Source organism: Mytilus galloprovincialis, chromosome 4 (genome assembly GCF_965363235.1).
Source record: "Mytilus galloprovincialis chromosome 4, xbMytGall1.hap1.1, whole genome shotgun sequence".
Lineage (NCBI taxonomy): Eukaryota > Metazoa > Mollusca > Bivalvia > Mytilida > Mytilidae > Mytilus > Mytilus galloprovincialis.
The window spans coordinates 40,030,434-40,057,397 of record NC_134841.1 but is presented as its reverse complement, the minus strand read 5'-3'; the positions used below and the strand labels follow the sequence as shown (position 1 = coordinate 40,057,397).

Genomic DNA, 26,964 nt, shown 5'->3' with positions numbered 1-26,964 from the left:
TATATATCTTCTATTTTACCAAGACCTGTAGATTTTGATTTAACTGGTTTTAAATGTGTTAATATTAATAGGCAATTACTTTCTGTATGTTCTAAATATAACATTATTTTTTATAAAATCATATAAAAGGTTTCTTGTAAGAGTTAAGGACGGATGGTTGCATCTTAATGAAGCTGGTCTATACGAGCTTCGCAGATGCTTTCAACATGTTATCAGTCATATATAATCTGTATTATCTACTTTTTGTTTTATGATAATCATCTTAGTTTTTGTTTGTATGCTTTGTATATTGTTAGGAAGTCATCGATGTTATGTTATAAGGGAGCCTTCGGGCTCACCTGATATTTTACTGTGATAAAGTCAGTATCAAAAACAAAAAGTCCTTTATTCTTTATGTATGTCACAAAAAGGCTTTTGAAATTGTCTGAACTGTAAACCCCATTTTGGAGAAAAGAAGTTTGTAATATATTTTTTTGTGACATCTGATATGCAGTTGAGTCTACCAAAACTGGCATTGATCTATATATAAACGACGTGCGTATATCGCCCTGAATATAGCACTGAGCTCAAACTTATGTTTAAAAAAAAGACAAAAGCTTACTCTAATTAAATCGAAATTTGGAGTGATAATAATGACAAATACCAGACAGTTTGATATGAGAGGAATACTATCTGAACATCGGGTGTAAAGATGTTACAAGATGATACTGGTCTCAACGTCAATGTTAAACGGGAAACAAGTATACAGAAGACCAGAAGACATTATGGCCATTCGTGAGTATTGAAAGTAGTTAAATAAAATAGAAAGCAACTTTCATTTATCTGTTTCTACCGGATTTTAAACACGTTCATTTGTGCACACACCAATAGACAATACTCCATCATCCACAGGAAAACACTTTTTATCAAGTTAAGACAACAAAAATTGTAATTTTGTCTTCTACTTTTCTGTTCGAGGCAGAATTTAAAATCCCATTTCTAACCATGTTTATAAGGTACTCTTGTATCAATTGATGAAAAAAAAATACACTGAGATAAACGAAACTACTTTTTCTAAAGATTTTATTAGTAAATAAAGAAACACACAAAACAGAAGTCTCTGAGTCATATTTTGTTTAAATCTGAAAGGGAAATATGTTAGCATGCATGAAAGTCACATACACAGCGAATAAATCAAGTAAAAAGGATGTGATCTATTAAGATGAGGTCAAAACTGAGGCAGAATTAAAGCTTCTACCTTTTCTACAAAATCCTGTCTATGAAAGATGGTAGAAATGGACCGAATGTTAGTTACAACAAATGGAAGTTTTTAACGACCTTGACTGGCTATACAGCCCTTGCACGGTCGGTCAACAAATATGTTAGTTGTGTTGTTGGTGTTGATTTTATTCCTGCACAGATTAATTAGGTGCTGATAAAATTATTCATTTTCTTTTGTCGGATGCATGTTACTATAGTGCAAAACAATTTAGAAACTACTCACCTCTATTGCTATTTAAAAAAATTCAGAGCATTCCGGCGAGTGCAAATTGAGCCGAAAAGTATTGTTTTTTCATCACATTTTTCAGACTCAGAACGGACTATTTGTATTCTGCTAATTAAGCCGTTTGCGCGGATTTCAAATTTGTTTCAAGTTTTAAAAAGTCCACTGAAAGCTTAATAGCGCAGATCGATGCATTCAAAACAAACCGTTCGTAATTCCCCGTTTACACTGGCAACGAAATTGAATCGATCTTTATTTGAATCGATCTTAAAAAGACCAGTTCGCGTTTACATTGCACAAGCAAGATCGATCGATCGATCTTATTTAATCCAGTGCGTTTACACTACAACATAAAAAGAGCCGATCTGACCTTCATTTTCACATCTAACTACAACATTCACCTGAAAAAAGATCGATCGCAATCGACCTAAGCGTTTACACCAACAAAAAAAAATCGATTCAAATAAGATCGATCTTTTTAAAACCACCTCTAGAGGTAGACTTTTTAATTCCGATTGAAGATCGATCTAGCCCGTTTTACACTGGACCAATTCGCAAAGATCGATCTTTTTTGTCAGTGTAAACGGGGTCTTATACGCATCCTATGTCTGGTATTGAGACGTTAAAATTAAATTCGATGCTTCGGTAAGTGCCACGCTCTTTGCACGCCAAAGAAGCCTTGTAACAATTATTTGAAGCATGTGTAGGTGTCCGTAGCAAATTTGGTTTCAGTCTTTGGGAACTACTAGTATTAAATCATTTCTTCATACATGGTTAACAGTTGAATAGAGTCGGACGCTTGTTAGAACATTTATATTAAACTGATTTCGGTTGTAAATTGTTTTGACTCGGGACTATTACATCATAACAAACAACAGATAATTCGATAATACAGCTTGTTTTAATATGATTTAATTCAACTTAGGCAGGTCCGGGATTATATGTAATATGTTGGTATAAGTAAATAAATATATTGAGTACAACAGAATTTACGAAATATGTAAACTTTAAGATATGATTCAATATTTCAATGTAACAGACATTCATTAAAAGTCATCATACTTTCATCTAGAACGTCAATGAAGTTATTTTAAACTGAAATTCAAATATAAGAAACGTGCATTATATATTGATGAATTATTAATTTTGGACTTAATGGAACCAAAAGAATTTTACCAACAACAAATTTGGTATTGTGTAATCGTCTAAAAGTGATCAACCGAAATTCTGAGAGAGAAAAAGACATGTTTGGACTTTTTGATTGTAAGTATATTTCTTGTGTGTAAAACGATTGATGATTGCTTTACGTCGCATCAACAATTGGACAAACATTTCCGCATTTGTGCAACTTTCTTCCTATGAAACATAACGTACAGCTAGCTTTACTGCATACTATTTTGTTGATGTCAAGAGCTGTTATTTTAGATCTTCTGAGACCGGTTCTTCTGAGACAAAAAAAAATATAGGTGGAAGTGGTAGATTGGCTTGAATAGTAAGATGACTTTTTATTCATGCTAATTACATGATATTTTTTTTATCATTTATTTCAACATTTGATTTTCGATATTTTGGCTAACAGGAAGGTCGAAAGACATGCATATAATACCCAGGTAGTAATACGAACATGCAGGAACTAAAATACATGTCTGTGTCACCGGGAAATCATTTCGTCATGACATTTATAGGAAAGCAGGGGCCAGTTTCTCGAAGCTGTCATAGGACTGGTTTTATGACATATCTTAGTCCTAAGTGGGTTTCACAAAGTAGTCCTAACTTAGGACATCTCTTAAAGTTGGTCATAAAGTTAGGACTACACGAGAGGTGTCTTATGATGGTCTTACTAGGATAGTCATACGTCTATTTATATAATTTACACTTGTTTTATATATTATTTTGCAAATTATTTATCTATTATCTAATTAGCAAATCTCCCTTTACTGCTCTTAACTAATTCTGTACAGGTTGACAAATGATCAACAATGATTCATCAATAAAAAAAAACCATTTGATATATGTTTAGGAAGAATGCACGATTATTAGGTCTTTCCACTTTTCGTGGAAAGACCTTTTGTTTTTCTTCTGATTATTAGGTGTTTCCACTTTTCATGGAAAGACCTTTTGTTTTTCTTCTGATTATTTTTGTTTTTCTTCTGCCGTCTGAGATGCTTTTTTGTTTTACAAAATATCGAATGGATTTTTGGCCAATGATGTTGTACAGTGATGGGGGTTTCAAAACTCACCCTGTGTGACCGAACACTTATTCTTATGGGAGTTATCTCCCGGCGTCCCCTTTTTCTTCTTATCGCTATATCTCTAAAATCGTAAAAGATTTTAGCAAACTGTTTTCACCAAATTGTTCGTCTACTCTTAAGAATGATTTGGTTAATTTTGACTTGAGTGATCGGAAGACATCTTATGGGAGTTATTTCCCTTTGAAAATTTAAGATAGGCGATTTGTTGGATAAATTCATACATAGAGGCCTACAGTCTTTTGATATGAAGTCCTTGGTCCATTTGAAGAAAATTGAGGTCAAGGTCAAAGGTCAAGGTCATGTAATAAATTTCAAGTTTGCTTGTTATCGTTATCGCAACGTCAACCTATTTAAGTCGAAGAGTTTTGGTTAACCCTTAAAGGAGTTTTCTCCCCTTTTGTATTTGAAATCAGTATTTCTCTACAACCATACAAGTGATTGACATGGGGTCTTTTGATTTGAGATCACTGACCTATGAACTCAAAATTGAGATCAAGGTCAAAGGTCAATTTGACGTTCTAGGTTTTGACCTTTGCTAAAAATTCTTTCTGGTTCATTATAAAACAATTAAGTCTTCTGCATAAACCTATAAATCTTATTTTTTTTTATATCAGTTTGATTTATCACATTACATTAACACGTAGTGACATTTTCTAACCTCGTTTTTTTAAATTTCATTCTTATTATCGAGGTGGAAAGACCTTCAATTGTTCTGTGAAGAATTGGTTTTTAATATCCTTTGAACTTATTCATTTACTGTAACCGATACAATGACAAAATGAATTCAACTCACTTTACCCCCCCCCCCCCCCCCCCCAACTGAATTTTTATATGTAAATTGGTGCATTATTAATAGATTATTTTTATATATTACACTACTATTTTATATTAGTTTTACAAATTATCTAATAATGGAGTATTAATCAATACGTTTAGTAATTTATGCGAACCACATGCTACATGTACATGTACATGAATGTTTCAATAAATCCATGTTAATATTTGAAAATTTGAACTTGCGACAGGTTTAGTATATCTTAGCTAAGATCATCATAAGACAGCTTCGAGACGAGGTCTGAGATATGTCCTAGGATAGTCATAAGCGGATCATAAGACATGTCCTAAGACATATCTTAAGACAGGTCTTAGGATATGTCCTAAGACATATCTTAAGACAGGTCTTAGGATAGCTTCGTGAAACCGGCCCCAGTACTTTTAAAATCATTAATTAAAAAAAAAACATGTAGTAAACTTTGCTTTTAAAATTCCTTTGCTTATAAATAGGACAACAAAATAATGTTGGAGATGGTGTCATGATATAGAAGTTCTGACACAATATTTGTTTTTAATGGAAGAAATATAATTCTGGAATGCCATTATAGTTTCTATACTAATAATGAACATTTGAATAATGGATATACAATGTACACTTAGTAATGGACATTTGATATTACACTATTTGTACCTAACGGAATAAGGAGTGTAAAATATTTGCTACAACAACAGTTGCCAGAAATTAATATGGCACTGTGTGTGTATATTAATAAGAAATTTTCCACTTTACAATACGGAACTTAGAATACGCTCCGTGTTTGTGTATGGCTTTACATATCCTTACCTAACTTCCGGTTATTTTTTTTTTTTATGAAAATCCAGTTTTTCAACTCGAAATGTCTTACCTGTGAAAATGCAAAGGCTATAATGAATTCATTTGAATCATACATTTTGGAATAAAGTAAAAATTTGAGATGTCAGACAAACCATTGGTCATAGATGTCAATGGTCATGATAGCAACGATTTCCTTGGAAATGGAATGGATAACGATTTGCTCAGTCCCAGGGATGCCCCAAAGCCATGTATGTTTACAAAGTCACATTTCGATGATTTAACATTAGGGAACGCTCTGTACATTTTGTATTGGTTTTGTTTAGGTGTTAAAATTTCAATTTTTGGGAGATCTGTAACGATACCAGCTGCAGAACATGCAGAAGTGTAGCTCTTACGCAAACATATGTATATGTCAACAGTAGTCAGTACACCTGTCAGTTATTAGTTTAAATTAATATTAGAAAGATGTCACTGAAACAAGTGGCAGTATTATGACATATTCCAAGTTCAACCAATAAACAGATAAAGTCGTGCATACATATATGATAAACAATTTAAAAAAGGACAATTTTTTTTTTTTTTTTTTATAAATGAACTTTATCATACATGTATCTATACTTAATAGAAAAATAAAATTAAAAAATGTGGTCACCCTTCATTTAAGCATACAATCTGCCTTCAAAAGAAGCATGCATTTTTGTTATAATGAGACTTTTTATGCCCAACCTACGATAGTAGAGGGTCATTATGTTTTCTGGTCTGTGCGTCCGTTCATTCATTTGTTCTTCCGTCTGTTCGTCCCGCTTCTGGTTAAAGTTTTTGGTCAAGGTAGTTTTTGATGAAGTTGATATCGAAGTCCAATCAACTTGAAACTCAGTGCATATGTGCCCTATGATATGATCTTTCTAATTATAATGCCAAATTAGTGTTTAAAGAAGTCAAAACATATACACTGTATTTATTATAAAAATGTGTTTTCAATTTTAGACTTATCTAAGTCAGAAAATGGCAAGACTTGTTTAGGTCTATTTATGTTCATGAAAAACTTAAACTTACTTGGTGGCCAAAGTACACCACCTATGACAGCAAACACCTGTCTGAGAGTTCACAAGGACTTGAGCTATCTAAATTAAATTATCTAATTGAATGAACTTACTAAACACAGATGTTTTACCTCATTAAGTGTGGTTCCAGGTGGTTGCAATGTAAGGTTAATTAACTCCGAATTTTTGACTCTCATTCATATTTTTCTTTAGAAGACAAAGCATTGTCTTTCAATGTTGTCATTATTTGATTACGATGCATGACCTTTTTATAAATATGCGTTGGTCTTAAAGTTAACCAATTTTGATAACTTATCGACTAGTAGAATGTAGGAGTCGATATTTGCAACTTTTTGATTCTGTTTTTGGTGAAAATAAGATTAAAACTTTTTGAGTTACAGGACTTTGTAACTAAAACAGGGGTGTGTTTTTTCCACATGTCACACCATATCTCAAAAACAATTTATGATTATTGCTTAAAACTTTACACACTTCTAAGTTATATTTATATTAAGATCTGTATACTTTTTAGTGATGATTCAAAATTTATTTTTGAATTATTGAGTATTTTGTAATAAAGGCGGAGGTTTTTTATACATGTCGCACCATATCTCAAACATAATTTATAATTATTGCTTAAAACATTACACACTTCTTAGTGATATTAATCTTGAGATCTGTATACTTTTTTGTTTTGATTCAAAATTCAATTTTTGAGATATTGAGTTTTTTTTTTAAAAGGGGGGTTTTCACCATGTTCACATGTTGCGCTGTATCTCAAAAACTATTTATGATTATTGAATAAAACTTACACATAAGACTAGGGCTCATGACACAGCTGTTTATTGGTTATTATCTTGAATATTATTATACAATGTAGATAAAGATAAACTGTAAACAGCAATAATGTTCAGTAAAGTAAGATCTACAAATAAGTCGATGCCTTTTATAGTCAATATTTAAAATTTTTTGTAAATTTTTGTAATCTTTTACAAAAAATCTTCTCCTCTGAAACTAATAAGACAAATTTAACCAAACTTGTCCACAATCATCCTTTTCATTGAGTTTCAAACGTCCAATGACCCTGCCCACAAACCAAGATGGCCTACAATGTACATGGCTATACATGTAAATAGTACATATAGGGTAAAATGCAGTTTTTGGCTCATTTCTATGAAACCATAGCATTTAGAGCAAATCTGACAGGGGATAAAATTGTTCATTAGGGCAAGATCTATCTGCCCTGTTATTTTCAGTGCCGGAAATTAATCGTATCCGCCGAGTTTGTTCCTGACTTTACTTATTTCAAATCATGATCTTAAAAGTGCTTGCCTTACACGGTATTGGGAGCAAACATTTAAATGACATGGAATAGAAAAAGTCTGCCAAAAGTAATGTCAAAGAGGCCGGCAGGGGAAGGCATCTCCCTATGCTGCAATTAACAGATTAATGCATTGGTTAAGGGAGATGGATTTTATCAAAAATCAAATTCAGCTATTCTTTGAAAGAAACGTTCTGAGAGACCTTGTAGAAGACTCAATTTTATCTTTTGTAAAGCAGAAACAGATGATTTCTGCTTGACTTTGTCGCTTCATGAGATAAAAGTTTTTCACCGGGACATCACAGAACAAATATGCGTGGCTCTTACATTTGTTGAACTTATTAAATATTTGAAATTTATCATTGACAAATTTTCCCTTAAACCAGAGAACAAAGTATCTACTATAGTCAGAACCACAATGATGCATTCAAGATAATTATGGCTGTAAGCACCAAAGCTTAAAGACCATAATGATTTACAGGTTTATAGTAGTTTTGTACCAGTAGATGGTAGCCTGGAACAAAACATACATATTTTAACAGTGATATTGTTGTCTTTTTTCAAAACTACCTGTACCGTTTTTTATTGGGAAAAATGCATACTTTTTATTGAAATCGGGAAATTTGTATATTTTATTCTAAACACATCTCCAAATTTTTTGCTCACCTTTGCTGTCTTTTTTGTCCTGTTTTTTTATGTATATTTTGGTTGTCAGACATTTTCAACCTGAAAGGTACTTTTCAGAGAGGGAAAGATACGGAAGCAATGATGGTATGTAATGCATTGAAAACCACATGAGTTACAAACATCATGATGATTCTGATCAGAAAACCGGATCTCAAAAGGGGTTACACTAAAGACCTGAAAGTGGACCTGAAAACACCTGAAAAGACCTGAAAATATACGACTAAAATTATTCAAATTGCAATAACTTTTTTATTATTGGATGGAATTTCTTCAGGTTGGAATTTTATTTATTGTAAATATTTATATTTCATTAAAATTTAAAAAAATTAAATAAAAAACAATTGTTTGATGCCATAAGTTGGACCTGAACGGAGAAATGAAAAGACCTGAAGGGACCTGAAAATCTATGTCGAAATAATTCTAACTACAATAACTTTTTTAATATTCAATGGATATCTTTCAACTTTTGATTTTGTGACACAAAAAGTTCAATATAATGATAAAATTAAAAAATATATATGAAAAATACCATTTGGGTGTGAAAACTCGGAACTGAACGGAAAATTAAGTAACATAAATTTGCTTGAAAAGACTGCGGTCAGATTTATTCAATATCTTTAACTGTTTTCAATCATTCTCCTTGAAATATGAATTTTGTTATAGGAAAGGTATAATATATCATTGAAATTATAAAGAATTTTATCGAAAATATAATTATTTAGTTACAAAATTCAGATTCTGAGGCAGTCGCAACAGAAATTTCATCTCCTCCTTGCAGCCCTGTTAGTTTGTCACCAAGGACACCTAAACAGCTTAAAACACCTACGGTAAGAACTCCATATACAGGAAAACGACTACGCTTTGCAGACAAACAAGCAGATATACAACCCATTTCACCTCGATTTACATGCCCACTACCAGTGAAAAAAAAGGAAACTTTCGATGCAAAATTTTTCAGATAAAACACCATGGGTTAGTGGTCTTACGCTCGAGCACAAAAATAAAATACTTACTAATACATGGCTTTGCTCAGACATCATAAACACTTGTACCGATATTGTACAAACACAGTTTCCGGGAATTGCTGGCTTTCAGGCAAATACACTGGCACCAAGATTCAATGAAAATACAAAGAGTTGGACTCAAGACTTTGGAACTTTTCAGTCAAACCAAGCCCCGTGTGTGCAAATACATCACACAGGAAAATCACACTGGGTTACTTCACTTCAGCAAACAAGAAAGAGACACCACAGTTTACGTTCTAGACAGTCTTAACTCTTTACACACCATAACAGCGAGTCTAGAAATACAGTTGGCAGCAATATATGGAGATAAAAAAAAAAACTTCAACGTGAAAATACCAGAAGTGCAACAACAATCGAATGGAAATGACTGTGGATTATATGCCCTGGCTAACTTATTGGAATTTTGTGTGAATCAAAATTTTAACCCTCGTTTAAAGATCGATTACGACGAACAATCAATGAGAACTCATCTTGTAAGTTGTTTGGAACAAGGATCTCTTATTGAATTTCCCAAGATGTTAGGCCTTCCTTCTGACATTCATGTTAAAATACATCAGAGAAAGATTGAATGTGTTTGCTTATGTGGGAAGCCTGACTTATACGAAAATATGATAGGGTGCGAAGCAAAAAGAGGAAGAGTTACATGTAGCAAATGGAGTCATCAAACGTGTGCAGGGGTTACCAGTGATTGGTTTTGTGATGAACATAGGCAGTGTATTTAACTTCATGAATATACAAATATTATATTAGAGTAAGAGTCAAGTTATATGTGATTAAAGTAGACTGTGAATAATATTGCATTTTAATGTTTTTTAGTTTTAGTGTACTTTTACAGTATGTAAACGCATTTTTCTAAAGGCAGATTTTTTTTATTCAATATTTTAATTAAGTATTTTTTAATACGCAATTATTCTAAAATATTAACACTTTTACAGTATGTTGAGTCACTCAGTTTTCTTTTTAATGAACAAAAATCATTTTTAAGTATTTTTAAGAGGAATATTAATCTTGGATTAAACTTTTTTTAGATTTGTATTATCATTTTGTTTTTATAAGCGTAATTACATGACAATTAATAAATTTGTTCTATAATATTTGTTTCAATTAGTGTTTTCATTGTTATTTATAATGTGATTTAATTGTGTATAATCATGTATTATGTGTAACTGATAAAAAATCATTTTAAGCTAATCGTTAAAATTAAATATTTTTATCACAAGTTGCTTTTGACTCTTCTTGAATGAAAATGCAAATGTTTTATAAGCTATGTTGAATTAACTATATATATCCAGGTTCATTCAGGACTTCATTTTTCATTCAACAGGTCCGACGTTTGTCACAAAGTGCAGGTTCCAGACTTGGGACACCACAAAAATTGTGACGGGGTTATTGTAGTTTAAAGACACCAAACCTTTTTTTCAATTATTTATTTCTATGGTATATCTCTTTGACTTATAAGTTTTGACATCCGAGTTTTGATTATTCTTTGGTATCTTCAATCTTTATCATATTAGTATCTTCTGTCAATAAAAATTAGAGAGATGTGGTGTGATACCAATGAGACAGATCTCTACAAGAGACCAAATGACATCGAACATGAAAAGTTATCAATCATATTTTTCGTCTACGTTTATAATTTTCGTTTTAAAATAATGTGGAATTTTAGGCTCATTCAGATTTTGAATTTTCCGTTCAGGTCCGAGTTTGGACACCCCAACAATATTTTTCACATATTTTTTTTCATATTATCATTATATTGAACTTTTTGTGTCACAAAATCAAAAGTTGAAAGATATCCATTGAATATTAATAAGTTATTGTAGTTAGAATTAGTCCGACATAGATTTTCAGGTCCCTTCAGGTCTTTTCATTTCTCCGTTCAGGTCCAACTTTTGGCATCAAAAAATTGTTTTTTATTTATTTTTTTTAAATTTTAATGAAATATAAATATTAACAATAAATAAAATTCCAACTTGAAGAAATTCCATCCAATAATAAAAAAGTTATTGCAATTTGAATAATTTTAGTCGTATATTTTCAGGTCTTTTCAGGTGTTTTCAGGTCCACTTTCAGGTCTTTAGTGTAACCCTCTCAAAAGTGCTTTCTAATATCAAAATAATAACATGAATACGATATTCATAAACATTACTATCAATGCCATCACTGTTTGGGGAAAATGTAAAACTTTTTGGGAGGAATTTTAAGCCATTTTTTTTAGTAATTGAGAATTTTCTCTATGGGAAAAAGCCGAATTTCGGCTGTAATTTCAGGCAAACAATATCACTGTTTAAAGACTAGCATCTTGTGTCAATTGAAGTACTTCCCCTTTTTCTTGCCTTTCTTCTTAACATGAATAAGATAATTCTTAAAACATAAAAGATACTGACAGAAACATATTTATAAATGTATCCAGTGTACTAGTGATGAATAAAATCCCCTCCTTTTCCACAATTCTAAGGGCTCATTAATTTATCTGTATTCATGTAATGCATGTCCAGATTTCTGTTAATCAAACAAGCATTACAACCCATAATTTATTTATCTGCAAAAATTGTCTGTCCTGCTGCATATTTCCATTTTGAATTTATCATACGTTTTAAACCTATCCCTTAAAAACCTTGCACTTGGATAATATTAGTATAAACACCATGTCTATTTGTGCCAACCTTCCAAATTTTTAATATTTTGCTATCCTAATTTGGAACAGATCCTATATCCTCAAAACTTATCAGGGGAAGTAGGCGTGTTTGTATGGTAGTTCGTCACACCTTACATGTATGATTACTAGCCTCCAGGTATTGGTTTAAGCCCTAGTTGGGCAGTTGCAAAATTAAGGTTTGATTTTCATGTACGATGTGATAAGGTTAGTCAGTTTCCTCCCACAGGTTGGCATTTTCCTTCAAGTACTACGGTTTAGTACGGCACTAAAACTGACTGCCATGAAATTACCCATATGGTGTAGAAAGTGATGTTTATAAAACCAAAGCAAACAATCAAAGTTTTAAATCGTTGTCCATTTGTACAAGGAGCCGTAGTGGTTGAGCCATTTAACTTATGGTAATTTTACCAAACTGTGACCACAACTTCAAGATGTGACATCAGGCCTCTGTTCAATGGGCAGTCCCACAATAAAAGTTCAATTTTCACGTCATACATTTTATATGGTTAATTTGTCAGTTTCCTGCCTCAGTTCTGTGTTTTTTTCTGGGTACTTTGGTTAACTTTGCCAATAAAACTGACTGTCTTACGTGAAATTATCCATATGATGTAGAATGTGACATTGATGGTTGACCCCTTTCAAAGAAACCACCAGCATGTACACACAACAATGCTGCAATGCTTTAGACAACATTGATCTGGAGACTTCATGATTTACATGTATAAGGCTTTTTAAATGTAAAAAAAAAAAAAAATCCCTACCTACCTACCCACCTGCTGATAGTGTGGGTCGGCAATGCCAAACAAACAATTTTTCAAGGGTGGCCTAAGCATCAAGAATTTTCAGTAAAGTAAGATCTTCAAACACATCTCCATCACCAAAACACAATTTTGTCATGAATCCATCTGTGTCTTAATTGTTTAACATGCACATAGACCAAGGTGAATGACTCTAAATTATTGCAAAGTAATTTTTTTTTATTTTAAGCAGGGAAAGTGTTAAAGATTATAACATACAAGTCAACCTACATGTACATATGTATACATGTATGTAGGTAATATACATTTCTTGCATACACATGTCATGTATTTTTATTTCCCTCCTTATGAAATAGAAACTGCACACATCATGTTTTGTCAACACACTAAGGTAATTAACAATACTTAACTACTCTAATGTTAGATTTGAATGAAAGATTGAATAAAGGTTCAAAGGAATATATATGAAGAATGATTACTTAATTTCAGTTTTTTTAAGCCACAATCAGTACAGCAGTGAGAAGATAAAATTTTATTGTTACATGTATATGATATAATTTCAGTCTCCATGACGAAATGTAATTTAGATTATTCTTTAACTTTTGTTATATGATGATGACATGTTTATATGTGCTCAGTTGATATAACATTTAATCATTTTAATGCATCTTTGGACACAAAAGGTTTGAAAATGAGTCCAGACAGATTTGTATGAGTCGAGGACTCATTGGCCTGTCTTACCAAGAACTCTGATTAAGTAAATTTCTATTTTCTTTAATCCAGCTATGCCATGGTTTGGTATGGACATTGGAGGAACACTTACCAAGTTGATATATTTTGAACCTAGTGATATGATGGAATTGGAACAACAAGGGGAAAAAGAAACACTTAAAACTATACACAGGTACTTGGTCGGCAATATAGCATACGGAAATACGGGTATTAGAGACACACACCTAGAAATGTCAAATCAACAGATTGGTGGTAAAAAAGGAACATTACATTTTATACGATTTCCTACCAGTGAAATGAATGCATTCATTAATTTAGCCAAATCTAAAAACTTTTCAACTTTAGCCTGTGCAATATGTGCAACTGGCGGTGGTGCTTACAAATTTGAAATGGAATTCAAACAGGTAAGTCATTATACATATATATGAATTAAACCTTCAAAGAAACAGTCATTTGCCTATAATATAATTACAACAACATAAAAGAAAATAAGAAGTCTGAAATCAAATGAAAAACATACTGGAATTATTAAAAAAAGAAGTAAAAAATATGTATTTTTCAAATAAGAAAATACAATGATCATCTCTCTGGTTCATAAGGTTAACAATATTTCAGCATTAAATTTAAAGCTGAGTGAGAGCATTTGATTTGGACAATGTTAGATTAATATATAAAATTGATTCATAGACCGTGGTGGATCCAGCAATTTTCATTAGCATGATTAGTGGGGGCCCAAGAGGGGCCTGCTCTGGTCAAGCTAAAGTGATTCTTTATATTAACAACCACTTTTTTTTTCAGAAAAGGGGAGGGGTCCCTAGGCCTTCCCCTAAACCCGCCTCTGATTAATGGAGTCAATAAGGCATTTACATTCCAAATTTTCAAAACTTTGATAATTTTTCTTAAATTATTGATAATATTACATGTACAAATGTATAAACAAAACTCATTTAGGAGGGGATTTTCAAGGATCTATGATTTGCTATGAATAACAATATTTTTTTATGCCCCACCTACGATAGTAGGGGGGCATTATGTTTTCTGGTCTGTGCATCTGTTCGTCCGTTCGTCCGTCCGTCCGTCTGTCCCGCTTCAGGTTAAAGTTTTTGGTCAAGGTAGTTTTTGATGAAGTTGAAGTCCAATCGACTTCAAACTTGGTACACATGTTCCCTATAATATGATCTTTCTAATTTTAATGCCAAATTAGAGTTTTTACCCCAATGTCACGGTCCACTGAACATGGAAAATGATAGTGCGAGTGGGGCATTCGTGTACTGGGGACACATTCTGTTTAATTCTAATTGATATTTGTTTTTCAGAGGATAAATTTAACACTACATAAGTTTGACGAACTAGATTGTCTCATCAAGGGTATTCATTATATAGATCGTAATTTTCCATTAGAATGTTACTACTGGAAGGATGCAGATAGTGACAAACCAAACAGCTCAAATAAAGTTCCGTTTGACTTCCATAATCCTTATCCTTATCTAGTTGTTAATATAGGATCTGGCGTCAGTATCTTAGCTGTTAGGGGACCATTTGACTATAAAAGAGTTTGGGGATCAAGGTAAAATATACTTAATAAAATATGTTTATAATAAATATTACACTGTCAAGATATACATATCCATAAACAATGATAAACCTGTTTCTAAAGAAAAAAATCATAAAAAGTTATAAGTTTTATTGTGTCTTTGATAAGCCAATTGAATACATGAATGTTTACATTATCATGATTATGAACACATGTATTTAAGAAGAAAGAAGATGTGGTATGAGACAACTCTCCAGCAAGGCCTGTATTGTTCTATCTTGACCATGATCACAGGCAATATTAGTAAATGGGGAGTTTTCAGATGATAACCTGAAATATTTTCTGATGCTTAGAAGAAACATTATTTGTTATTTGAGGTTGGGGATTTTGAGTGCTGTGGATTCTATATTATTTAGTGGGTAACGATTTTGTAGATTTTCAGGTTTTAAGTAAACCACAGATTTTTAAAATGATCAACGAAGTAATGTACAATAATAGATGAACCCACAGTATCAGTGGTTCTTCAGTAACACTACAACTAACTTCTTACATATGGATAGTTTTATTGTTTTAAGCTGTTCAAGAAATAAATATATAGACCATTGGTAGATACTTTCATTTTAACCAACCATGTATAAAATTTGAATTTTTAATTCATTATATCCTATTATCATGGTTCAGATTATCATTAACAAATGACCACCACTCATCAAAACTAAATAGAAGGGCCTCCCATCCCCCTACAAATGATTACCCCCCTTCTCCAAATGTAAGTAGTAGCACTTTGTTTTCAATATATGTTTATTTTCTATTTCAGTTTAGGTGGAGGAACATTCCTAGGTTTATGTTGTTTATTAACTGGCTGTACTACTTTTGAAGAAGCAATAGCATTAGCTGCTGAAGGGGACTCACATAAAGTAGACAAACTAGTCAAAGATATATATGGCGGGGACTATAGCAGATTTAACCTCAAAGGTGCAACTGTTGCTAGCAGGTAAAGTTTTTAAATAATTCTCAACTTCATCTATACATGTAAGACAGAAAATTTAAGATGTAAATGTTCTTTTATATTTCTTAGTCCAGAGCTAGCTGAATCACTAAATGTGGGACTGTATTCTCCAAAGGGCCTGGTTGATAGAGAATGGTATATGAAATTTTTGGGATGAGCATTGGCCATTGAATAGTTCTGACCTCAACAGCCAAAGTTTATATAAACAAAAATCTTTTGTTTATTTATTTAAACAATCTGATCAAAGTACAGATCCTGATCCCAAGCTTTAAAAACTAGGATCTGAACTTTCTGTTTAAAAGATTGTTCAAGATCCACTGGTTATGTCAGATTAATACACATCTTCAAAAATTTAAATGCTGAAATTTCATTGACTGATGTAATAAAACTAGAACAGAAAGTAGAATGGAGTGTTTTCAGATCCTTGTATGCAACGCTTGGACACAGGATCTGTATTTTAATTGGATTGTTCTTTAAAAACAGCCAACAGTTATAAAAAGAGAAATCTTTTGTATGTGTCTTTATATGAAATTGACAAATTACAGGAAATTTGCAAACATATGAATAATTAATACTGTATCACAGTTTTTGTAAATAAACTCAGAGCTTTAGAAGTTGATACATATTGAAAAAATGAAGGTCTGTAGTGTTTGAAAAGTAAAGGGTACAAATAAAAGAAACTAAAACAATAGCATGAACACCATCACTCAAGTATTTTTATTTAATATTTCAGTTTTGGTCAAATGAATATAGAAGAAAAAAGAGACCAAGCTTCCAAAAGTGATTTAGCTAGATCAACTCTTGTAACAATAACCAATAATATAGGTTCTATAGCAAGGATGGTAGCTACAACAGAGGTATGAACAGATTTTTTTTCTTTTTTTTTAATACACAGAGAACAGAGATTGTAATTAGTGTACATTTATGCCATAAAAAAAATAATGATGGTGACACAGGAAGCAATCTTTTTACAAGACAAGACAATGTAGGCACACATGGTGCTACAAGAGGATAACAATTATACATTAACAATTACATACTTATACATTTACAAACAAGACACACAATAAATAAATAAGTGATATCATACAATAAAATTGAAATAATCAATATTTGGTTGATTTGTTTGCAAAATTCTTCATTGCAACATATATATGTTATTGTAACATGCTTTGTATTATGAAAATATTTTTTCAATATGTCTTAGAAACATAATATTTTTTCAATATGTCTTAGAAACATAGTATTTTTTCAATATGTCTTAGAAACATGCACACTTTTGTTAGCACTGGCACATTACAGTGGGTATAATAGACCAGTAAATTTCAATTTGGAAGAATTTTTTGTGTAATATGTAGGTATATACCTTTCTCTTAAAGACATAATTTGTTCATTGGAACATACAAAAAAAAATGATATTCATCACCAATTGTATTTGAACTACAAATGGCTAACATTTACATTATGAAAAAAAAAATTACAAGATGAAAACTCAAATTAGATTGTAGGAACTTCCATTCAAATAAGCAATGAAACTTTTGCAGCAATTTTATTGATTTAAATCACCATTCTAACCAAAAAAAAATCCAGAAAATCTTTAAGTTTAATTCTTACAAATAAAGGACAGGCTTTCCAGTTTAGTTTTAGAACAAGCAGAAGAATTTAAAGCAGTAGATGTATATGTTCTTGTAGAATTTAGATTTATAGACAAGAAAGTTATTATACTAAGATCATTAGTTTTTGGTGGGGTTCGTGTTGCTTATTTTTTAGTTTTCTATGTTGTGTCATGTGTACTATTGTTTTTCTTTTTTACTTTTAGCCATTATGTTGTCAGTTTATTTTCGATTTATGAGTTTGACTGTCCCTCTAGTATCTTTCGTCCCTCTTTTATTGTTAGTATACAGCTTTCACAAAATTTAACTTAGTTTTCTTTTTTATCTTTTCAGAAAATAGATAAGGTTGTGTTTGTAGGAAATTTTCTACGTGTAAATACTATATCAATGAAGTTATTAGCCTATGCTATGGAATATTGGTCAGATGGTGCTCTAAAAGCATTGTTCTTAGAACATGAGGTACGTGAAAAATTATTGATAGATAAAACTCTCAATGGTTATTTTTACAAGAGGTGATGAAAGAATTGTTCTTCGCCTTGGGACTTTGCTCAAGATTAATATGTTTGTTTAGGTTGTGCTCCAATTCACACCAATCACTAGATTTTGATGGATGAACTTAAGGAGTATTGACTACAAATATAAAAGTTATTATTCTAATATGATGACCTATTGTTGTCAACCAGTATAATCACAGTATATCTACTTTTAGCACATGCGAATACATACACAAAACTATCTGTTCAGTGTTATGCCCAACTTAATTATACTACCAGGTATTCTTAATTTTCGACATCAAAACCCACAGTTCACAAAGGCTAATGCTCAGGGTAAAATTTTCGAATATAAATGCCCAACCCATGGGTAAGTGAAAACAAATCTATGGTTGCCAAAAATTATTTCTGAATGAAAACCAGAGTTGCATTGATTATTGTAATAAATATTTATAATAGAATAAAAGTAAAGAACATGGATTGATTGTTGTTTTTAAAAAATATTGAAATAGTGAAGTAACAGTTTTAAGGTGTGCAAATTAGCTTACTCATTAATATTTTCTAGTGGCAGTTTCTTGCTTTAAAAGTTCGCAGTTTAACAGCTGTATGGGAAAGTATAACAGTAGCAGAGCAATTTAAAAAAAAACAATACATCCTGTTTTGTTTAATTTGATCCAGAGCTAAGAATTTCATCAACAAAAAATGATTCAACTTAAAAAAGAATAAGGAAAATAAAGTATATATATTTACTTCCCAACTTTGGTCTAATGGTACCTGATCATGGTAAAGAAATTACTACAACATATGTCAATCAGGCTTATTTCGGGGTCTTTTATAGCTGACTATGAGGTATGGGCTTTGTTCATTGTTAAAGGTCGTACCTATAGTTGGTAATTTCTGTGTCATTTTGGTCTCTTGTTGAGAGTTGTCTCATTGGCAATTGTACCACAACTTCATTTTTATGCCCCACCTACGATAGTAGAGGGGCATTATGTTTTCTGGTCTGTGGCTTCGTTCGTCCGTCCCTTCGTTCGTTCGTCCGTCCGTTCATTCGTCTGTCCGTTCAGGTTAAAGTTTTTGGTCAAGGTAGTTTTTGATGAAACTGAAGTCCAATCAACTTGAAACTTAGTACTCTTGTTGCTTATGATATGATCTTTTTAATTTTAAACCCAAATTAGACTTTTGACCCCAATTTGGCGGACCACTAAACATAAAAAATGAAAGTGTGAGTTTCAGGTTAAAGTTTTTGGTCAAGGTAGTTTTTGATGAAATTAAAGTCAAATCAACTTGAAACTTAGTACATATGTTCTCTATAGTATAATCTTTCTAATTTTAATGCCAAATTAGATTATTACCCAATTTCACGGTCCATGGAACATGGAAAAGGATAGTGCGAGTAGGGCATCCGTGTACTTTGGACACATTCTTGTTTTTTATATTCAATAGGTACTAAAGGTTTAATCTGATTCTTCTGATATTCTCAAAATGCCAATAACGTATGAAATTTTTGTTTTTTTTCCATTTCAGGGTTACTTTGGTGCAATGGGTTGTATAATGGAGTATGTGTCTATGAGTCAAAATTTCTCTAATATTAATTAGCATTTAAAAACAATGAACTGTGATATTTGCGGGACCATTATGGAAGTCAGAAGTGGTAAAATTCTGAAAAAAGTTGTCATCACGGATGGGATGAGATGAACATACTTCTCGCTTTAGTCTTTTAAATCTTTTTAATGGGCATGATTGTATGACAGATAGTCAACAAAATAGTTTGTATCAAACATTTAGATGGGATATATGTTTAATTGATGACTTATACAAGTATGTATGTATGTATGTAAATTTCAGCAGCATAATCTCATTGTATTTCTTACTTTGATTTAAATCACGTTACTTACAGAGTTATTTCCCTTGCTAACTTGGAAGTTTCATAAGGCTGAAAAATAAAAAATATTTTTTTATTTTCTAATTTCGACATGTACTTTTACATCTTTGCACAGACATATTCTAGTAGACATGTTCATTTTATTGTCTTAATTTAGTAAACAGAAATTTAAAAAAAAAATTTCATGTAAAATTCTTTAGAAGATGTTCAACTGCAATTGTAACTGATGGCTAATAAGTTCTCTGTCTTCTTTTATCATATGCATTAACATGCATCTAATGCATCAAGGCAGACAACTCTAATTAACTTTCAATAAAAGATGTTTTTGTACAGGAAATGGATAAAAAGTAAATGTTTCTGTAAAAGATATTAATACTGTAAAACTTTTCTTTTTGTCACTTACAAAAAACCTTATGACTTTGCTGAAAATGCCATAAAGAGAATGTGTCAATAAAAAATATTAATTTTTTTGAAAATTGTTCATTTCATCACTTAAAAAAAAACATCATGTCATGGTTTTCAGCATGTAAAATTTTGATCAATCTCCTACTTAAATTTTATATAGCATAGATTTCCAGTTATTGTTTTTATATTAGACAGTTCTTTTTTGTAAGAGGCTTGTATGATGTTTTTATAGAGAGTGATGACTAATTTTATTTCACTTTGTAAAAGCAACTACCGGTCTTAAAAAAGATTTTCCAGGTTTTTTTTAACAAAATTAAGAATTAAAAAAATATATAGATAACTGAGATTGTTGATAGTGCAATTCTGAATAGAGATTTGAGATATGTTGCATTTATAGATCTTTTTCCTAAAATTCATACTTTTGGTTGGCTGCATAATGTTTTTTTTCTTACAGTAAGGCTGAATATGAGTGAGAGGTACACACCATTAGTGTATTCTTAGCAAGGAAAATAACTCTCAAATACAGAACTTTAGTTGTGTTAAATCAAAAGGGGATGATGGTATGTCAATTGACTGTTTTGGTCTTACTGTTATGATATATTTGTACCAGTTTTTTATACTGTATAAGTTACACTATATAGATTTTATGACATAAAAAAAGCTATTTTGGTTCAAGGTTTTTCTTTTATTACAAGACATTTACTAGTTTTAAAGCAATATGTCAAAAGTTAGCAAAGATCTGTTTTATTTTTTTTTTCAGTTTCACATCGTAAAAAAAACATCAGTTTTGTTTGCCTTTAACATTTTCATTCATCTTTATTGTAATAAAATTCTTTTTAATCTTCAAATTTCTAGCTGTTTTTGAACAAAGCATAAAATAATAGAATATCAAATTTTTGGCAGCTGGTTTTTAATGTATAAACTATAAAGTTGTTTTTTTTTTGCATTTTTTTTTGCATAATGTTTGTATTTTCTTCAAAATGTTGAGATTTTAGTGTCATTTATAATAATCAGTGCAGCACGTATTTGTTTTTATTTAATTGCATCAAAATAGTGTTTATACAATTTAAGGTATATAGCAATGAAAAAAAAACATCAGAGATTTATATTTTAATTAAGTTTTCCCAAATAATTGTTTTTGATCATGCATTATTTCTTACACAAAAGCATGAATCATAAATGAAATCTGTTCTTACACAAGTTTTAAAAATCCCTCTTTTTCTATTTGTTATCAAGAAATTGAGGTGATCATTCCATGCATGTTTAATTTGTTACATGTGATTTATTTTATATATGATTTGTAGAGTTATTTAAGATACACAGAGTTAGTAATAATATAGTTTGTTTTTTATTTATTGGATTTATGTTGTGTTTGATCATCATTTTTCTTTTAACCATTCCACCAATTTCCTCAGTTTTTCATATTTCCTTCAACATAGTCAAATCATATGAAAAAAAATGTACTTGTATATATAATGTTAATTATATTCAGAAATGCCTTTATAACTAACTAAAATCAGCATAAAAAGACTATATACTCTTCATTCAACTTGTTTATAGTTAATTACATTCTGTCTTATTGAATAAATATTCAATGATGCTTGGCAACTCTGAGGTTATGAGTTTGAAACCTACTTGTATCAATAGTGTTCGTCCCCAATCTTAAGGTGGTACCCAACACCTTCACTAAAATTAATTTGGCTTGTTTAATTTTCATTAAATTTTGACAAAGTATGTACTTTGACCCTTTGACAAAAATATAAAAATTTCAAAAATTTGAACCAACCAATTTATCAGAAAAATTACACTGGTTACATAGCAGTTTGACAAACACTACTTTTGATCACAAAGAAGCTTAATATTCCCTTAGCAACACAACGTAATTAAAACGTTTAGATGATTTTACAGAGTTATCTCCCTGTAGTGTTAGGTACCACCTTAATTGACAAGGATTGCCAGTTATATTGCTGAAGGTCGGAGCCTTCCTATACCAAAACATTTTGATAACAATGATAAAGCAAAGGGTTGCTAAAGTAGTGTTAATCTCCAACAAATAAATTTCTATGAAAAATTCTAACAATTTGCATTTGTTAAGACTTAAGAGTCAGGTGTTGGTGTAGATGTATATAAGAAGATGTGGTATGAGTGCCAATCAGACAACTCTCCATTCAAGTCACAATTTTATAAAAGTAAACCATTATAGGTCAAAGTACGGTCTTCTACACAGAGCCTTGGCTCACACCCAACAGCAAGCTATAAAAATGTTTAGTGTAAAACCAATCAAATGAGAAAACCACTTGGGTTTGGTTTGTTTAACTGTCCAAATGCTTAGTAATTCCTGAGACTCTTGTATGTATTATCTGCATATCTTGTGGCAAGGAATTAAAAGAACATCAAAAAAACAGGCAGCAGTATTTATTTCATTATTACAAAAATTGGAATAACTAGTCAATAACATTACCGTATAGCAGGTTATTTCCACAGGTGTAAAATTTTGCGATTTCCATTGAATAAGGTATACGAAATATTTTGGCGGATTAAAAACTTATCAATACCTTTGCATGTGCTGCTTTAAATTGGTGGAATTTACTTTTTGGGATTTTGCTCTGTCCGCGAAAATAAGCGAAAATTTGAACCCCACGAAAAATAACCCCCTATACGGTATGTGATTATATGATTTTTTTTATTCAATTCACAGGAATTACCCATTATAGCTAAAAATTATTTTGATACACAATTTATTACTTAATGTTATAGATATAATGAATCTTGATAAATTTGAAGTGCACAGTATTTAAAGGAGTTTAAGGTCAACTGATTGCAATTATTGAATCATTCAACAGTATGAGTCACTCATCATAAATTCATCTTTCTATAGTGTGTTCAAAATTTTGTTTATATTTCATTTTTGTTTTTTCTGTTTGTTACATTATTTGTTTTAGAAGTGTTTATTTCTTTTTTACAACATTTCATAACAGAGTCTTTTAATAGTTTGCAAAAATGCAATATATAGCCTTCATCTTTGGCTACATAATTATACTCTATTTTTTTCAAAAGGATATTTTGAGTGCATTTCTGGGCAGTTTGAATAAACTTGGTTTTGATAGAAGCAACATTGTCTGCAGTATGTTTGTTTATTTGTTTTTAAATTTTTCATCAGGTGGTTTTTATCATTTTATGTGAAAATGTGTACTTTTTATTAACATTTGAATTGGTTGAAATATATGATAAATTTCAATTAAAAAATAATACTTGTGTTTATATTATAAGAAAATGAGAATGACTCAGTACAAGGATATAGGCAAATAAACATATATTCGAGACCATTCTGCTTGCAATGATACAAAGTTCATTAAAATCCAACCAGAAGTGATCTCAAAATAATTTTTTGAACAATCATAACATATGAAATACATAGCAAGTTATTGAAGTAACATATACTTATTACAGAATTCTAGGGTCGCATTGTGTTATAGGGTTCAGAATCATCAAGGGAGAACTGATACAAAAATTGACCATAAGGGTACTCACCTTTTGGAAAGATTTGTAACACAGCTGCTCACTTGTTATTTCTATCTTTGACTGTTAGAATACTACAAATGAAAGAGTGTTTCAGGAAAGAGTACTCTCAAAATATCAAATTCAGTGGATTAGAAGTGACTATGATATAAAAAAAAACAGCAATAAAAGAGTGGTATGTTTTCTTTTTTTATTTATTAAATGAGTGCAGGGTTTATTTTATGTAATGATTATTTTTACTATATCTTTGTTTTGCACCATCATATTTCGTTTAGCTATGTATCAAACTGGTGAGGGGGAACTTGTTTAGTTTTACCAAAACATTTTGTTGAAAACATCATGAACATACTGATATTAGCAGGCCTTTCATTAGGAGGCGCTACCCGGTACTTTTACCCTCCTATGCTATTGACAAGTACCGCCTAAATGTAGGAATTTTTATATAAGATATTCATGGAATAGATTTAAAAGTACCACCTAGAAATGTGGAAAGTACCAGTCAACATGAAAGATAATGAAACCCCTGATTAGTTGCATCTCTTAAAAATCAGAAATTTGTTACAAATAAGTCAGAAACGTCTGCAACATTTGCAGTATGAGCTTCAAAAATCTTTGGAATTATTATATTCTGCAGATAAGACATTATTTGGTTTACAGTCTTTAAATTACTTAAATATATATAAAGGTTGTCCATATTGGTATGATAAGATGAGGAACTTTACAAATGTTTTCTTTGATTAATATTTAATATCCTAAATCTCTGACAATTATATGGAAACATATCTTAATGGCTTGTGTAGTGTCAGAGATCAAGAACTTTTGAAATCCATACAAAAAATTAATTGACTAAATTTCACCAACAAACCACCATTATCCGAAGTTATACACCTCTAATTTGAAAAGTATTGAAAATTCGGCTTTATATTAACGGTATCAGTTTCAATCAATTATCAATATGCATTTCTTGTCCATACGTACCATTATGTACAAGAAGTAGGTATCATTGTTGATAGCTGCGAAAACGTAGCTCTTAAGGTCCTTTTGATGATTTTTGATATTTGCGGACCAAAAAAAAAAAATCAAAGGACAATAGAGCTACGTTTTCGCAGCTACATTGTTGATTAAAGGAAATAGCCAGTGTTGTCAAGAAATCGACTTGATAATATGTTTGTGTGTACTATATTAAAAATAAAAATGCTTTGTCATATATATGTAAACAGAATTCAGATTTGTAAATTTATAGAAGAAACTAGATATGTAGTTTATACAAACAGACTATAGCTTTGTAAAATTATACAATCAGACTTTAGAATTATAGAATTAAACAATCCGATTTTAGATGTGTAGATATCATTCTAACCATGCAGCTTAATCTAATTTCACTAGGATTTCCAGTTTTCCTACATTTGGTCATGGTTCTCTCTGGATATGGATTTTTCAACCAATAAAAATTATCACCACGTTATATAGTCAATAGTGTTGAGAGTGGTGTTAAATACTATCAATCAATCAGAACACACAGAGAGCATAGACATTTTTCACCCCAGAGAACAACTTTTTTCAGTCATATTTGTAATATATGGTATATTTGTGGCAAAGACCACATTGTAATTATGGCCCATCAAATGTCAGATAGAGGTAATAAATTTTATATTATTTTTATTCAGTTTTGTATAATTTATTGTACAATTTTACTATCATTATGGTTTGAAAAAAGAAAGGAAGATAAATCATGTAGTTATGTTTTTATTTCCACAATAATTGTGGTTGATATCAGTTAATTAATGTATGTCCTTTTTCCAGAACCACAAGTTATTTTGTATGCTAATATTATATCTGACCATATTTGGATGAAACGAAAACACACATCAGATGTCGCTGAAAGCACAATAGCGCTAAAAAAGAGTTCAGTTCATTTGGAAAAAATAAATTACAAAAATACAGAGGAAATTCAAAACGGAAAGTCCTTTATCAAATTGCAAAATTAAAAGCTCAAACACATCAAATAAATAGATAATAACTGTCATATTCCTGACTAGGTACATGCCTTATCTTGTGTAGACAATGGTGGATTAAACCTGGTTTTATAGTTGGATAAACCTCTCAGTTGTATGACAGTCGCATATTGACAACGATGCGGAAGCAATGTTGTTAAACAAACAAAAACTAAATTAAATATTTAAAAAATGACAAAATGAGGTAAAACTTGATAAAATACAAAAAAAGGAAAACGGAAACTAAGGAAAAAGGAAAAAGAGATATGAGTGACGGAGATCTATTTCTCAATTTAATATTGGAATTACAAAACAAAATTTCATTTATATGAAAATTATCAAATGCAATCCTCCTACAAAACTATCAATTCATGAAAGATCCAGGCTGATTGAAATCTGTTATTTTGCAATTGAAGATGGCGAAAGATCTATCTAACTTGGTTTTGAGGTGATAAAATTTAAATTGAAATGACAGTAATATTATTAGTATTTTGGACATGGTATAGAAATAATTGCTTTTGTAGCTATTCAAATGATCCTTAAACCTTGAAGTGTTCTGAATGCCGAGATGGTCATTAGCTCTTTACAGATAAAGAGAGGCCAATATAACCAAAGGAAATTCATATTCATAAGTAAAAACAAAACTGTTTTAAAAAAGCAGGGGTAATTTGAGGTGTTTGGTAAACTTCCATATAATTAGGATGTTTGGCTATCCATAAAACCAGGTTCAAATACCATATTTTTGTAATGCACTGTACCAAGTTAGGAATATGGCAGTTGTTATCAAATAAATCGTTTCTCGGTATATTTTTGTTTTTTTAGCAGTTTAATGTTTCTGGTTTTTTATGTGTTTCTCTTACAGTTGATGTGTTTCCCTCGGCTTTAGTTTGTTATCCGGATTTGTTTTCGCTTAATCGATTTCCGACCATTGAATTGCAGTATTGA

The 26,964-nt window shown here is 31.0% G+C and overlaps 1 protein-coding gene across 3 annotated transcripts; it reads left to right on the top strand.

The window, feature by feature from the left end:
- The first annotated feature begins 642 nt into the window (after window positions 1-642).
- LOC143072124 (pantothenate kinase 3-like) lies at window positions 643-25,760 on the top strand. Of its 3 annotated transcripts, none has more exons than XM_076246933.1 (7): window positions 643-774; window positions 13,621-13,973; window positions 14,886-15,136; window positions 15,921-16,097; window positions 16,846-16,969; window positions 18,059-18,184; window positions 19,744-25,760. In XM_076246933.1, exons 1-7 carry the CDS (start codon window positions 702-704, stop codon window positions 19,813-19,815), a joined length of 1,176 nt encoding a protein of 391 aa, XP_076103048.1. In that variant the 5' UTR covers window positions 643-701; the 3' UTR covers window positions 19,816-25,760. The 3 variants fall into 3 exon arrangements, with proteins under 3 accessions (XP_076103048.1, XP_076103049.1, XP_076103047.1); XM_076246934.1 differs by lacking the exon at window positions 643-774 and adding an exon at window positions 2,516-2,746; XM_076246932.1 differs by lacking the exon at window positions 643-774 and adding an exon at window positions 5,356-5,592.
- The last annotated feature ends 1,204 nt before the right edge of the window (window positions 25,761-26,964 follow it).